General features: G+C 37.9%; 1 protein-coding gene across 1 annotated transcript; it reads right to left on the reverse strand.

Annotated features, from left to right (window-relative positions):
- Positions 1-236: 236 nt before the first annotated feature.
- Positions 237-1,151, reverse strand: LOC149204252 (thaumatin-like protein). The gene is made up of 2 exons (XM_089393252.1): positions 981-1,151; positions 237-868 (listed from the first exon to the last, which is right to left on the reverse strand). Exons 1-2 carry the CDS (start codon positions 1,054-1,056, stop codon positions 390-392), a joined length of 555 nt encoding a protein of 184 aa, XP_089249378.1. The 5' UTR covers positions 1,057-1,151; the 3' UTR covers positions 237-389.
- Positions 1,152-17,165: the final 16,014 nt, after the last annotated feature.

The raw sequence follows: 17,165 nt of genomic DNA on the forward strand, positions 1-17,165 counted from the left end.
TAATATATATAATCATTTCTTTTCTTTTTAAATAAAAACATTTTTAAATCATCCATAATTATTTATTAAATCATTTAGATCCAATAATCCATATACACTGTAAATATATCCAAATTGATCCATATACACAGTGAAGATATTATAAAAATAATTCATATACACTAAAAATAAAAATATTATAAAAATAATTATGCCTTTGCCTTAAAGTGGTATTCTTATTATAAATATGATACTACAGTCGACATTGTAATAATATCCTTATTGTAGATATGATACTGCATCGAATTCGGTACGATAAACAGGGATGGATATTGTAATAATATCCTTATTGTAGATATGATACTGCGTCGAATTCGGTACGATAAGCAGGGATGGATTTTATGTTGTCATCAGGGGCAGAATATAATGTTGTAATTAGCACCAGAAGCGCAAGCGTGGGTTTTAGTGTCATCAGTGGGATATAAGTAGGCATCTGGGCACTTGTCCATTTTGCATGTGGGTGCGATGCAGCTACCGTCGGAGGGTGTTAGGGAGAGAGGGACATTGAAACCATCAATTACAGAGAGGTCATAGAAATCTTGATTGTTGGCCCCATTCAGAGTATATTCAACCAGCGTTGTAGGAGACTGTCCCGAGAGTGTACAGCTGAGCACGCCGCCGCAGTCACCAGTGCTGCAGCTTCCTTTACCAGAGGCATCGAAGGCGCATCCCGTACGTCCCCAAAATCTGCCTGAGCTTGTTCCTGCGGGCACGTTAACACTCCATGATTGCCCCTGCCCCAGCGCTTGACCGCCACCTACGGGAATTCCTGCGGCCCACACCGTGTATGAACAGTGGTTCTGGATCGCAAACGTCGCACCCATAGCTCCTATACTTCCCAAAACAAACAAATATTTATTTATGATATATACTCAACGAAACAAACAAATATTACCATTTATTTTCGTGCATAAAATACAGTCGAGGGATTACTACCTTACCTTGAACATAGAGACTAAATATTATTGCTAGTGTTGCTGTAACATAAACCGAAACTGATAATGTTCTTGCCCCCATTGCAACGGCCACCAGCAAGTTAAACACAACTAACAAAACAGCGGAATACAAGGAATTGCAGTTGAGCTTATTTCCTGCTTGTATACCACAGGTGAGACTCTATATATAGGCCAGGGTAGCCAGCCAAAACTTGGTCTTTGGTAGCGTATACCGCACGAAATTCATATCAAGTTGTAGATTTTTAGCACATTACACGAATATTTCCAGGAATATCTCCGCAAATTCCAGAAATATTTCCGAATACGATTAAACAATTGAGTCTTCTTTTTTATCAAAATCCAAAATATTTTTAAAATCTAGTGAAATTAAAATTAAAATTAACATGACATCCCAAAAGTTTCAGTGTCATCCTCAAACTGGCGATCACGACCTTTGTCCCCCACTTCCTTTGTGAAACAATCAATTTAATTCCTGTTTCCATCTTCATGATTTCAGCGTCTTCCTCGAACAGATCAAACAGTAAATTTCTTGGTCGTCTACCTGCAAAACAAATCGAATCAAATCCATATTCATATAATATAACACCTTTAGTCCCACTGATTGATCTTTTTCTCTAATTAGGTTATATTTTAAACAGACGTTAAATTTGATGTTAAATGAAATGATGTTATCATTAAGATGGTGCAAAGTAAAATTTGATTAAGTTTAAATAATTCATAAAACAATCTTAACTCTATGGTGCCCTCTTATCTAATCGAGAGGCTCAATCAATTGCAATCATCATCCTTTCATACGGAAATCTCTGACCGTGCCATGATATTTCTCGAATGGAGTGGTGATAAGTCATACTTGATTGATGACAAAAATTGAAGAGAAGACCGTGACATGATATTTCTCGAATGGAGTGGTGCTAAGTCATACTTGGTTGATGAGAATAATTGAAGAGAATAAAATGTCATACTTGGTTGATGAGAATAGTGGAAGAGAATAAAATGTGGAGCAGAAAACTTTTTTTTAGTATTATAAATCACTTAAATATGATTATATTGGAAATATTAATTATAAATAACTGGAGTCAAATTGGACTTAACTGAAACTAAACTCGGACACTTGGAGGGACGATTTTGACACCTAAGAGGTGGTTGCAATTACATTCTCCAACACTCCGCCTTAATTACAACCACATAAAAAATTCAATTAAGAAACCTTTTGGTCTTTGTCTAAGCTAGGTTTACAATTTGAAAATTGACTTCAACTTTTCTTTTTCTTTTTCCAGATCCTATAGCCTCTAAATTGCTTCAGCATGTCCTTCTTGTTGTAAGATTCAAATTTCATTTTCTTCAGTTGTTGGTGCAGGTCTTCCATTCTTTCAAGCTCTCTAAGCATATCTTGAACTTCCTCAAAAAACAAGTTGTATGTGGGCTTCTACCACATATTATCTTTTGTAGAGCACTTTTCATGTTCAATCTACTGCACCATTAGACCATGATATAATTTCATCTCTTCGGGACTCCAATACCTGAAAAATTCATTAATTTGTTCTTCATCGATGTTGTCTTCAACATTCATTTTTGCATCTTCTATGTAGACTTCATCAATGCATAGTGTTGCAAGCCATGCTTCAAGAAAATTTAACTCTTTTTCATAGTCATTCTGTGTACCTGCACACTCAAAATCAACATTAGAATTGAAAATATCTGGAGAAGCACATTGGTTCTTTTCCTTCTACTCTACAATGAGAGCTTTTTCCTGTTGCACTTCTTTCTGAGCTGTTGCTTCTGCATCTATTTCTATTTTCTCTTTCTAAGCTTCCTTCTTTACTTTTGTTTCTAGCTCTGTGTCTGTCTTTTTTACTATTGTACTAATGTGTGTTGCTGAAGTTGTCTTCATCTGTCTCAAAAAATAACATCATGTCAATATGATGTTTTTGCAGCATCATGTGGAACCATTCACCATTAGCCAATGATTCTTCATCAAATTTTACATCAAAAATATTATTTGCTGGATTCACCATAACATTCACTCCTTCAATGACATTTTTATTGTCCCGAGCAAGCTCTATTACTGGAATCACCAAGTTTTCATTAGCAAGCTTTGTTACTCGATTCACCAAACTTTCATTAGCAAGCTCTGTTGTTGGAATCATCATATTATCATCATTAGAAATATTAATGCTCCCCCTTGCACCAAAACACCTCTCAAGAGTATTCCAAGCCTCCTTGGTTGTCTTGGCTTCTGAAATCAGGGGTAGGATGCTGTCATCGACAAATTCTTTTATGCATTTCAATGCAAAGGCATCCTTTTGCTTCTTCACTTCCAGATCTAAAAAGATCTCAAACATATTCTGTTGTTGCTTTGACGTTTTGAGCCTCTTGGATTTTTCCATTTGTTGAGTGTTTACTAACTACAACTCAACAAGAAAAATAAATTGTAGACATTGCATTTAATTGCAATAAAAATACCATGACAAAAATTGAAGAGAACAAAATGTGGAGCAGAATACTTGCTCTTCTCGGTATTATAAATCACTTAAATAAGATTACATTAGAAACATCCATGATAAATGACTGGAGTCAAACTCAACTTAACTGGACTTAACTGAAACTAAATTGGGACACTTGGAGGGACAATTTTGACACCTAACAGGTGGTTGGAATTAGATTCTTTGACAGTTGAAAGACCTAGAATTTTCAGAATTGGTGCGTGAATCATGGATGCATCCTTTATATTTTTACCTCGATAATCAAATGGAAAAGGTAAGTTATAAACTAAAAAGATTAAAAAAGGTTGTCAGATCTTGCATCAGCCAACCTAGAAAAGGACGTGCAGAAGGAAGGAACCAATATCACGCAGGAAATTAAGGATGTAACGGACCATTTGGATCAAAAGTTCTTTTACAAATAGTCTGGTCCGTGGATTTTTGGTGTTTTCAATTGATTTTCAAGTAGTTACATTGTTGTTCTAAAAAGGAAATATTCAATCTTATGGAAAAGAAGAATGAAATATTGAAAAATCAATAAGATGAATGGAGGTTCAAAAGTAGAATGTGTTAGATTCGTGAAGGTGACAAGAACACCCATTTCTTCCACAGGGTGGCCTCCAAAAGCAAGAGTGCAAACTCCATATGGTACATTAGAGATGGAGACAGTAAGATTCTCTCATCACACCATGACATTCAGAAAAAAGTTAATTTTTTCATGTCCCAATACAAGGCATCAAGAGGAAACAAATATAGTTGATCAAATGGATATGGCTAAATCTAGTTGATCAAATCAATAAGACTAATGTGTTCTTGCAAATGATAAATGAATAAGAGTTGGAGATGATGAATAGGCCAATTTCTTTGGAAGAATTACAAGCGATGTTAAAAGACTTAGCGAAAGATAAAAGCCCTGGTCTGGATGGATGGCCACTGCAATTATTTTTGTTTTTTTTTAACATCATTGGCTCATATCTAGTGGAGATGGTGGAGGAGTCTTGCATTTAGGGATATATAACAAATGCCATCAATTCTACCTTTCTCATACTTATTCCCAAAAAAACAATTTCTGCAATTTTTCTCATTACAAACCAATTTCTTTATGTAACTTTGTCTACGATATGATTTCTAAATTAATTACAAATAGAGTTAATAGGATCATATCACACCACATTACTCTAGAAATATTTGAGTTTCTTTGTGGCCAATGTATACAATATGCAGTGGCAATTACTCAAGAAAGCATTCACTCCATTAAATCTAGCAATCCGAATGCATATTAGATGAAAATAGACCTCACAAAAGCTTATGACCATGTTGAATGGGATTTTATGGGACTCGTCCTACACAAAATACGCTTTGTGTGCAGACATGTTAACTGGATTATGGCATGTGTCACATCAGTGAATATGGCAATGCTAATTAATGGTCAGCTGATTCGGTTTTTTAAGATATGCAAGGGTTTGTGCCAAGGGTGAGAACTTTCTCCCCTCCTCTTCATTCTCGCTATAGATGCACTTGGTAGGATTTTGAGGCAAGAAAGGGACAAGGGCGTTATGAAAGGGGTGAGGGTATCAAGAAACGTTTCAATGACCCATTCAAATTACCTGAATGGCAATGCATACACAACATATTATCCAAATTCAACAATGCCTAGGGTGGATGAGGGGGAGATTCTTCAGATTGGGACACTTTTTAGTGTTACAATTAGGCCTTTGGTGGGTGTTTTTAAGTACTTTGGTTTTAATTTTAAACCTATAAAATACAAGTTAGGGGATTCAAAGTGGTTGGCAGATAAAATATAAAAGAAGATTACACATTGGGATCACAAATGGCTTACACTGGGTATTCAACTCATAATGGTTAGAGAAATTATCCAAGGAATTTTGGTTTACTCAATGCATTTGTATCATCTCCCAATGGTATTCATTAAAATGGTCAACATTATCATCTCTAATTTCCTTTGGAATTGGGTCTGTATAAGAAAGAGATATCACTTGTCTCCTTTGGTGACATTATCCAAACCAATATCCATAGGTGGATGGGGCATTAGAGATACCAATATTTTTAACCATAACCCCCTTATCAAGAGTCTTTGGAGGGTGTTATGTGGACCTGGAGGATGGCAAGCTATCATACATGATAAATACCAACAACATTTTGATTTGGAAGAATAGGCATCCTTATGAAAAATAACACCTCCTATATTTGGCGAAGCTTCATGAAAGTCAGGTTATAGTTTTGTGGTAATATTTTCTAGTAAATGGGCAAAAGAGACAAGGTCTTCATTTCCCAAGGACTAACTGGAGGTCATAATCTTCTTAGTTACTTCATCTCATGCCTCAACGAGTGAGATATTTATACTTTAGCACATATTGGGAAGGAACACAACTCTCCTTTTTAATTTCGCACATGTTCCTATTCACTGGATTGGGGTATTGCACAAGAATTTTTGGCTCAATGAGATACATATTGTCTACATCTAATTAATCATAGGATTTACCTCACAGATAAGCCTGATAAGTTCACATGAGAAGATTGGGTTTCAAATGGTGACATATTTGTCAAAGATTCCTACTCACTCATCACTTCTCCTTTTCATGTTGAGTCTCATGCTAGGTTGTTGGCTCCCATTTGGAAGTTGGAGGTTCCTTTAAAAATCAAATGTCTTACATGGTCAGTCACCTACAATCAAATAGTCAACTAGAATAACCTCATAAAGGGAGGTTTCCAACATCATAAAGAGAGGTTTTTAGGGTCTAAGCTAGTGTCCTCTTTGTGGATTGGCCTCGGAGGAGGTTAGGCATCTCTTTCTTCTCTTCCATTTTGCAAATGTTTTTTGGGCATTGATCACAAATTCCCTTGAAGTAGATATAGAGGTGGATATGTCTTCTATTGTAGCATGGTTGAAAAACTGGAGCTCTAGTCTGAACGAAGTATGAGCTCTAGCATTATGCCTTGTATGGCATATATGGGTTGCAGGAATAACTATAGCTTTGAAAATATGCCCCCTACATTCATTCAACCAGTTTGAAAATCGTGGACTATTTTCAGGAGGTGGGTCTTTGGAATCCCAAAGCTCATAAACAAGTCACCTCTCTAATGGAGGCTGATTTCTCCTCTCGTGTTGTATTTTTATATGGTGCATCCTCATGGGGTGAGTTTGGTTGTGGGGCTTACATTGTAATTGATAAATCCAAGGCATGTGAATTCTTTTGGTTAGGGTGCTCTTGCTCCAACTATAGAGATTAGGTGTTATCCCTTTGCAGAGTGTTGAAGTTCGCATCTTAGCTTGGCATCGAGCATATTTAGATCGTCGCGGTTTCCAAATATGTCATATATTGGGTATAGGGTACATCATCATTGAATATTCTTTCATTATTCCAATGGTTTTAGTAGATTTTTCTTCTAACAGATTCATTCTCCCATATATCATTTTCCCATATACATCAAGAACAAAACATTGTGGTTGTCCAACATTCAAAGTGCGATGTTTCATCAGCATTAGGATTCTTTCATTACAGCTTCTTGGTCAACATTGTGGTCCATGCATCAAGTTTCTTCTCTATCTTTTGATAATTTCCATGTTTTTTTCCTTTCTTCTTTCATTGCCGAGGTATGTCTTCCTTTTTGCTAGATTTGGGTCATTTTGGCTGTTGTTTTCACTTTCTATTTGGTTTCCACAGGGGTTGCAATCTATGTTACTAGTGGAGTTATGTATTGGTTCTTGTTTTGATACATTTTGGGCCTTCACTTTTGTAATGGATTGGGTTCTGCATTTATTTTTTGGTCTATTTGGTTCTTTAACCCATGGTTCATGTTCTCTTGACTATGTATCGACTTTTATATTAATGAAAGTGGTTACATTTATAAATAAAAATATAATCATTCAAATATTAATCGAGACTGTATCAAGTACATTCTAGATGGTTGGTATAAAGTCTGTAGTTAGCAAGAGTGGGTGAGTGTTGGTGAAAAATAAATGACAATCGACAGATTCTCTATCGAATTTACTGCTCAACTAGTTTATAAATTGTAACATGTAGTAATGAAATAATCACTTTGTGAGTGTTCAAGTTCTAACATGATATCGGAGCCAATATGGCGTAAAGAGTTATGTTTGGCCATAGTTGTGACAGCTCCATGGTTGTGAGGGGAAAGTGGAGTTTTCCCTGTTGTTGGAGTTGTTGGAGAGCATTGTTTAATACCTGTGTGGAGAGCCCGCTGTGCAGAAATAGTGAGCTTTGAGGTAGATGGTGTTGTGGGAAAGAAGCATAAAATCTTGTATGATTAGCTATTATAAGTTGAGATCGAGTGAACCGATCACTATGTGAGTTGACTGTTGTTGTGTGAGTCAACACTGGGGTAGCTGCATTGAACACAACCGACCATACCACAAAGTCTTCGCTAGAGCAAGTGTTGAGATCTGATGTGGGTTGAACTGTTTGAGACTTGTGAGAGTGAGAGAGGCTCAATGAATGCATATTTGATGAAAATAGACCTCATGAAATCTTATGACCACGTTGAATGGCATTTTCTCATATTAGTCCAACACAAGATACACTTTTCTTGTAGATATGTTAACTGGATTATTGCATGTGTCAGATCAGTGAATATGGCAGTGCTAATTAATGGTAAATCGATTGGTTTTTTTGAAGATATCTAGGGGTTTCTTCCAACGGTACGCACTTTCTCCTCTCCGCTTCATTCTGGTTATAGATGCACTCGGCAATAGTTTGAGGAAGGCAAGGGATAGGGGCTTTATGAAAGGCTACAGGGTATCAAGAAATATTTCAATGATGCATTCAATTTTCGTTGATAATGTCATGTGTGCTAGTGAGTCCAAATTATCTAAACGGAAATGCATACAAAACATCTTCTCCAAACTCAAAAATGCCTCTCAGCTTTCAATGAGTAAATATAAATTAGAGCTCATTTCCACTAGGGTGAATGAGGAGGGGATTCTTAAGATTGTGACCCTTTTTGGTGTTACTACTAGGCCTATGGTGGGTGGTTTTAAGTGCTTGGGTTTTATTTTGAAACCTAAAAAATACGAGTTGGGGGATTGGAGGTGGCTAGAATATAAAATATAAAAGAAGATTACACATTGGGATCACAAATGGCTTACAATAGGTGGTCGGCTCATGATGGTTCAAGCAATTCTCCAAGGAATTTTTGTTTACTAGATGCATTTATACCATCTCCTAATGGTAGTCATTAGCACAATCAACACTATAATCTTTGATTTCCTTTTTAATTGGGTTTGCGGGAAAAAACTATATCACTAGGTGGATGGGGCATTAGATATAACAAATGTTTTAACAAAACCCTCCTTATGAAGAATCTTTGGAGGGTCTTCTCTAGATCTGGAGGTTGGAAAGCTATCATACATGATAAGTACCTACAACATTTTAATTTGGAAGAATGGGAATCCTCTGTGGCCCTTGTGAAAAATAATTCATCCTATATTTGGCGAAGCTTAATGAAATTCGCGCAATGGTTTTGTTGTAATATTGTTTGGTATGTGTGCAGAGGAGACAAGGTGGTGGCCAGTGTGTAGGCGTAAGTGACAATCGTTCAAAACCTGAGACTATTTATTCTAATTATGGTGGAATTTCTTCTTGGATTTCCCTTGGAGTCTCAGTCATTTACCTCCAGAGTTAGATACTCTGCTAAATTAGCAGAACCGCTAATTTAGCCGCAACCGCCAAATGCCTTACAAACCCTCTAACCATCACATATTGCAATCACAGCTCACCAAGCAGGTTCCTTTATTTGTTAACATTGCGATGCAATATTTATCAGCGTGCTTGTATCGCATGTCGCATTTCACAACTCTGCCAGGCCAGGGTCCCTTCACTTATAACTGATGTGATGCGAGATCCATCTGACAGTCAGCATTCATCAGTGATCTGACGGTCACTATGATATCACACAAAGATCTGCGCGATGTTACCACCTCACAGAGTTGATAGGCTTATAAAACCCAATTTATAACTCTTCAGGTCTGGACTTGAGATTAACACAGATGACAGAGGTTTTCCAGAATCTATGGCTCACAAGACTTTGATTAACACAAGGTTTAACAATAGGGCCAACCCCCGCTGTTGACTATGCCACAATGCATTGAAGATGAAATCAACGGTTAAGAATATATGCAGGACTTTAGTCCTGGATCAAGAATTCATGCATTTCTACCCCTACGGTCGCTAATACACAATAGAAATGAAATTAAATGTGATCAAATAGAACAATATAACTCTGAGGTTTAAGTCAAACTGGTAATTCAAAGATACAAAAAAATAGTAAGAAGGGACGTTACACCTCCGGAATTGACCAATTTCACACAAAAATTACATAGAGTTATGTTTTCTGCAGCTTAACCATATATAGCAAAAACAAGCCAATTAAGTCAAAATCCCCTTACAATGATCCAGAGCTTACATAAGTACTGGTTCATTTAACAACCAAGTCCTCAATCAAAGGATATAATTAACTAGTCCTATCTAATCTGCATAATCTTCTCCTCGAGAATCTCCACTACATCTAACTACTTGAATTTATTACATGATAATCCAAATCCTATATTCTAGTTCAAATTCTAACTAGAAAGCTTTGTAAATTGACATCTAAAGGACCTCACTCCTTTGCTTGTAACTTTTTTTGTATTTTTGGAATAAGTTCAAAGCCTTTTGCCTTTAAGCCTCATGCTCCTACATCGGACTCCTGAGGACAAAATTCTTTATGGGATCCTGTCCATAAGCTCTTCTACAGAACTATCCAATTTCTATTGCATGGTATATGTCACCTAGGTAGCATCAACAATTGGTTGATCTTCCACTCGACCAAATACTGAAAATACTCCTGTCCCCTTGTCTTTTTCAATAATTTCTTGTCCAAAATCCTCTCTAGCTGCAATTAATTTTTTGTAGGTAACTGTTTTATCCAGTCAATTTCTTGTTTCTCTTGGTCTTCCGTTGTGTCATCTACATTTTCACCTTCATATGCGTACAAATCAGAAACATTGAAAATTGGAGATATTCCAATATCAGGGGGTAATTGAATTTCATATGCATTTCCAGAAAATTTCCTCAATATTTTTCATGGTCCAATTTTCTTCAACTTTAACTTGTTATACTCTCTTTTTGGGAATCTTTCCTTCCTTAGGTGTGCTAAAACCAAATCCCCAACTTCATAGTTAACTTCTCTCCTTCTCAAGTATGCTCTACTCTTGTACTTTATGTTGCTATCCTATAGCTGTTGTTTTACCTGTTCATGTATTGCTTGTTGGAAATAATACTGAGAGGGGGGGGGGGGGGGTGAATCAGTATTATCAAATCAATATGAATTTTTCATTTTCATACTCAGATTCATATACGCTACTTCAGATAAGACAAACCGCGTGTATACGCAACTGTATGTAATGCAACAAGCGTATATCAAGTAAACTTATGATTCAGTTAGTTGATCCTTAATGAGTGCATCAGAACATTATTAACCATATGAACAGTAAACAGAAGCAGTATAACAAAATAGATCATCACACATAAGCAACACACATGAACACCATGATATAAGGTGGAAACCCAATGTGGGTGAAAACCACCTGCTGCAATTTGTCTCTATCTTCTTTCAATTAGAAACTTCTTTTTACAATGTTTCTATACTGGTGCAGTCTTATACCAGTATGCAGGCTGCTACCTGCAGAAGGCTACAACCTTCTATTTTCTTCTAGGGACCACATTTCATAAATTTTTAGACTAGATCCATAAATACAAAATAATCACCACTGCAATACAATCATCAACTTATACTTGCATCATCTGAATTACCCAATACTGAATCACTGAAATCCTGTCACCAAAACACAGTTACCAGAACACAAACCAGAGCCCAAAACCACTAGAACCTGAAACATCAAATCTCATAATGTATACGCTACTTGACTGTGTCAAAACCACATGTACACACACTTTCACCAGAGAGAACCCGCGTACAGATCTAAAGATAATTACTTATACCTTCGCTGCCATTTCCAACTTGATTCAAATCGAGCCAAGCATCACAAACCCATAACCAGCATACTAGATCTTCACCCTTTTGTCAGACATACATCTCTTGCTCATACTTCCTTGACCTAATGATCTTCTCCTTATAAAGGTTTAGGCTTCTCTCAATACCATGGTCCAAAACCATGTAGAAACGATACCTTGGACCCAATACCTAGGATCAACACTTTAGACCAAATACCATGGACCAATACCAAAATACCATGGACCAAATACCATGGACGAAAACTTAGTTTTCCAACATGTACGCGCCTTTCCTGCTGTGAACCTATGTATGTACGCATATGCACCTTTTGTTCTTCTCACCCACGTGTATACGTGCTTTCATCAAGGTTAACCTGCGTATATCTCTCTCTTAACCTGCTATACTAAGATCTCTCCTATGATTGAGTTGTCATCACCTGTATCATACCTCTGAGTGAGTTGCCATCAAGGACAACACTTGTATCATAATGCCAACAATCTCCCCCTTTGGACTTGATGGCAACCACCACACCAAGTCACTCTCTCCCTTTGACATCAAGGGCAAAGGGCAGACCAAGAAGTTCTCTCCCTCTGCTATCCATACTCCCCCTGAGTACCTATTGAAATCTCTGATTGGGCTCCCCCTTTGTATATGCCAAGATGTATCAATCTGTCCATTCTCCCCCTGAGCACATACAAGGTCTTTATAACAAAGACCATTAATCCATTCAAGACCATGATAGTCATTAGCCACTATGATCTGCACCATAAGCATGAACATCCAAACTTTCAATACCATTCCTTTGATCAAATAACAAGATGTATCATTTAGCCTCATAAGCATCATCAACAAAGACTTCTAGCCATAATGCCAACAATGCATTATTTGAAGTATATGCTCCCCCTGAGCCTGTTCCAACCATCATATACCATGAATGAACCATTTCCTGAGTCTGTTCTACTGCCTTTTTCTTCTGAGCTCCATATACACAACTCTGTAGCCTCTAGATCGTGTATATATGTGACTTATCTTCATTATATCAGCGTATGCAAAATGGAACAATGAAGGTCTTCACTTTGAGTTTCGTCTATGTCTGTTATGTCAGCTAACTGAGTTATGTCACACCTTTCTGTCTCTAATTCTGTCTTCTTCAATTCCTGGAATTGTGATGATGTATAATCCTCTTGCTTCTTTTGCGCCTGCACTCCCTTGCTTTATGTCCAAATTTGTTACATGCATAACATCTTACATGTTTCATGTTCCTTCTATTGCAATCAATTACTTTGTGGCCAAAGATATTGCAAGAAAAACAATATCCTTTGAAGTACCTAGAATATTATGATCTTGTGTGACGGTCTTGAACCATTCTACTTCTGCATCTGGCTACAACATGTCCAAGATTAGGACATACATAACATTCAACATTATTCAATGAAGGAAATAATCATCTGTCGTGTCCATAGTTAGGAGGAAAGGATTTTCTTTGAGGAATTTCTTTCCTTGGCTGTTGATGAGGCTGTCCTCTCTTCTCCTTGTTGAGCATTTCAGAATTCTCATTAGAGTTCCTTGCCTCACCTTGTGAGCTAGATTCACTTTTAGCAGATTGGCCTACTGGTATGGATTTTCTCGACCTTTGTCGCTCAAAGCACCGTGATTCCTGAACAATCGAATTAGCAACTAGATGATACTAGAGTTCCCACCCAACCTTCTACTTTGTTTGTCTCTCTCTCTCCTTCTTCCTCTTTGCTTAGTAAAGATAATAAAACTAAAAACCAAGTAACTGAGAAGAAGAAGAAGGGGAAGGAGAAGAATAAGAAGGATCCAATGGCAAAAAGCGGCCACCGTGCATCATCTAGCGAAAATCCACACATTGCACCATCCAAACCTAAATCTCCATGTGTCATCTGCAAAGGAGACCAGTATCACCGAGATTGTCCTTGCATCCCATGAATTCTAAGGGACTGATCTCACTGCTTGCACAATTCTGTGTCATCAACCTTTGATGATCATGTTGAAAGTACACCGTCAACTAGTGAAAGTGAAGTCACCAGACAGAAAAGGAAATCTAAATTTCCTTGCAGAATTTGTGAAGGCGACCATTCCCTCCACCGTTTTCCCTTCCTGGACGAAGCTGAAAGAGTCTTGGATAATCATCCTGTATCACCACAGCAACTCCCTCCCGCGTACAAGAAACTCTCGCCGAATCCATCGCTACTTGAAAATCTGACTGACCCACCTTTGGAGTCGGTCGAAGCACCTATCGTTGAAGATAGACCCTCTGAATCCACATCGGACCAAAGTCAATAGGTTGAGATGGCAGTCGACCCCATCTTGACTTCATAAGATTTACCTTCGATGATACAGTCACCGAAAAGAATGAGAACGACACTGTTCAAATTCCTTTCGTAAACACAGACTCCGATGAACATGGGGGAAATCTGCCCATTCCTTTACCGCAGGAAGGAAATTCTTCAAAGTTGTATCCGACCGTTTATTTGGTCCCACACCCAAGCAACCTAGTCATTTCCTTCGATTGGAATCTACTATGTAGACCCCGTTTACCATCTTATGTACCATTTCGAATCATAGTGCAAACTTACAAAATGGTCATGGTTGGTACCATCATAGATGAAGGAGCTTCTGTGAGTATCCTTTCCTCAACTTCTTGGAAAGAGTTTGGTTCGCCATCAATTTTTCCTGAGATGCGATATCTGATAGGCTTCGATAAAGGAACCAGTTGGCCATTAGGGATCCTTCCAAGTTTTCCTATAACTTTGAGAAGGAAAATTGTTTATCTGAACGTAATGGTAGTACAAGGAAATTTACACTACAATCTACTCCTTGGGCGCGACTACATTTATAGCATGGGAGCCATCATCTCCTCACTCTTTCAAGTAATGTGTTCTCCGCATGAAGGCAGAGTGGTCCAGCTTGTAGACCAGCTTTCATTCCCCAGTTCACACATAGCTAATAGTCAAATGCCATCCCTAACAGGTCTTTTTGCACAAGGAATGTCTCATCAATCTCCAGACATCCACCTGATGAACGCGAGGGATTCGGTGGTTGTGATTAAAACCTAGTGGGCATGCACCCTGGTTTGCTTCGGCAGGGAAACTTTAGGTATAGGGTAGGTTTCTACAGAGGATATATGGCTGGTCTGACACACCCGTACATTTAGGAGAATGGGATTAGACCGGAATAAGATACCTCTATTAGAAGGTAGGCCTTTCTTGATAGAACAAATGTTTGTGTACAAATTGAAGGGTAACTTTGAAAGGTAGGCCTTTCTCGATAGAACAAGTGTTTTGTCTGCAAATTGAGGGGTAACCTACGAAACTCTACTTCGCTATACCTGGGGGCATGCAAACTATTTGTGTGAAAGTGAAAAGCAACCATTTATTTTCTTAGTTTGTAGGTTCTTAACCCTTTAAACTCATAGGATTGGTCGTTCCTAGCTTACATAATGAAAGGTTTCGGAGCATAATTTCGAATGGTGCAAGCTCCCTAAAAAATGAACCTATCGGCGAGACATCCTTATTATATGACTGGCACGAGGAGTTTTACACGAAGTTCAAGCTCATTAAAAGTTAAACCTAGCAATGAGCATATGTTCCACCATAGTTTAAGCTCATAAAAAATCAACCCATCTCTGGTAAATAACCATTGTGAATGCATTATCATCAGCTTTTGAGCCTTGGTCGTGTTCTTACCATCGCCTCCACTCTTTTATTGTCGATCATTCGCCTCCATTTGATTGTTTACCCCTTTTGAGGAACAACTGCGACGAGTGATCCTATTAGCCACCTTTTTACATTGCCATTATTGGAAAGTTTCAAACCTTACCTAGAACCAGCTGCTATCTTAAAACATCACTCGTTCCTCAAAAAACGAGTCCCCTTTAAGCTCTTTTTAGCTGACTCATAAAATATGAAAATATTGCTGAGCGATTGGCCTCTCCAGCTCATTAAAGTGATTGGAAGTGCTATCCCTCCTCTAGATTTTAATCTTTTTGGACCTGAGGGATTATTATACAAAAAAGGTCGAGCGTTTGTCTTGTTCGGTGCGTTAAAACTCTCCAAAAGTCATCCCTTTCACATTGTTTTATACTCTTTCGCACTTAAGGGATTATATTATGAAAAAAGAATATTGGAGTCTTCTTTCCATCTCTTTTCATACTCTCTAAAATTAAAAGGACCAAGTTATCCTTGTCGTTAAACTCGTTAAAACAATAGCGACAAACTTGTCCATTCAGACAAGAACGAGTTTCACTGTCACTAGGCTCATTAAAACATAGCGACGGGTTTTTCCGAAGGGAAAATTATAGAACAAGCATATGTTATCCTCCTCAAGCTTGACAAAAATAAAGAGGTACTGGTCAGAAATGACTGGGGAAAATTAGGAAGAAAACTTGAAGAAACTTTTTTGGTAGCAGGTCGCTCTTGAAGATGACACTTTCACTCCATCACCATGATTGAGTCAGGTTGTATTATTCCATTCACCAGTCATATCACCATTGGTCCAATGTACCATCCACTTTTGGGGTTAATTCTACCAATCCATTTCAGTGTCGCCGATATGTTCAAGAGAAGTCGCTCAGAGAATTCACCTACCCATCTTATGTCTCATCCGCTACAATACCTTCACGCTTCATTCTTTCATGACCGCCACCATGAACCTTGTATCATCGGATCGTTTTCACCTCTACAAAATCATTTGCTCCGTTTTCTGTCATAGATGTGGGATCCATTAATGCCTTCCTATGAAGGGACACTTCTTGTCGACATCAGTTCATTATCCAAGAAGTTGACCTAGGGACAACCCTTCCAGTACTTTGAAGCTTGCATGCCTCAATGGCAAGTTTCTCAATTCCTGCAATAGGTTTACACTAATGGCCTTCGACCGAAATATTTTGTGTGATGTTCAACATCAACTCATGTATTCACACCACGTGAATTGTATTGTAGTACCTTGAGGGTCACCATCATCATCGATGATTCCTATCATGTCTGTTAACAACTTACATCATTGGCTAGTAATCAGGCGACGTCCTTCCATGTTTGACATCAGAACATCTTTTCACATGGATCGACTTGTACTTTCGGGCAAAGATTGAACAAGTTTTGAAGACACTAGATCTAGTTTCATCCATCTGGGTTGTGATATAATCAAGAAAATAAAAAAATCAAATGTACATCATTGCTGCATAGATAATCATCCAAACTGAGGGATGATGGCTCTACCAAAATCATCAGTCTGCACACAGACGGTTGTTTGTCCTATGTACATGAAAATGAATTTATCAAGCCGAGCATGGGAATGCCCGCCTCAGCTAGATCATGAAAATCTTATGAAGATAATGTATTGTATCATATCTTATTACAGGTCACCTTCCAGTGTGAAAAACCTTGGACCCTCATTATAAAGCATTTTACCCGACATCAAAAGATTTACGACCTCATGCTTTAGGGAGCAACTGTTATAGACATATTTGGGCACTGCAACCCCAATCACATATGTCCATAAACCAAGGGCTTCTAAATCCCTAAAAGTGTTGTTTCATACCCTAAAGGAGCAAGGTCAGCTAATTACATCATCTATGAGAAGTTCTCCATGAAAAACTACTCAGAACTAGTCAAAGCAAGACCATACAGACTGC

This window comes from Pinus tabuliformis, chromosome 1_2 (assembly GCF_031772625.1).
Source record: "Pinus tabuliformis cultivar Carrire ecotype Pingquan chromosome 1_2, CPIR1, whole genome shotgun sequence".
Classification (NCBI taxonomy): domain Eukaryota; kingdom Viridiplantae; phylum Streptophyta; class Pinopsida; order Pinales; family Pinaceae; genus Pinus; species Pinus tabuliformis.

What these genes read in the sequence shown, in the direction of transcription:
- LOC149204252 (XM_089393252.1), bottom strand. Translation starts at nt 1,056, where the DNA reads ATGGGGGCAAGAACATTATCAGTTTCGGTTTATGTTACAGCAACACTA. An exon ending in ATTTAGTCTCTATGTTCAAG is followed by an intron (nt 869 to 980) that starts GTAAGGTAGTAA and finishes TGGGAAGTATAG; the next exon opens with GAGCTATGGGTGCGACGTTT.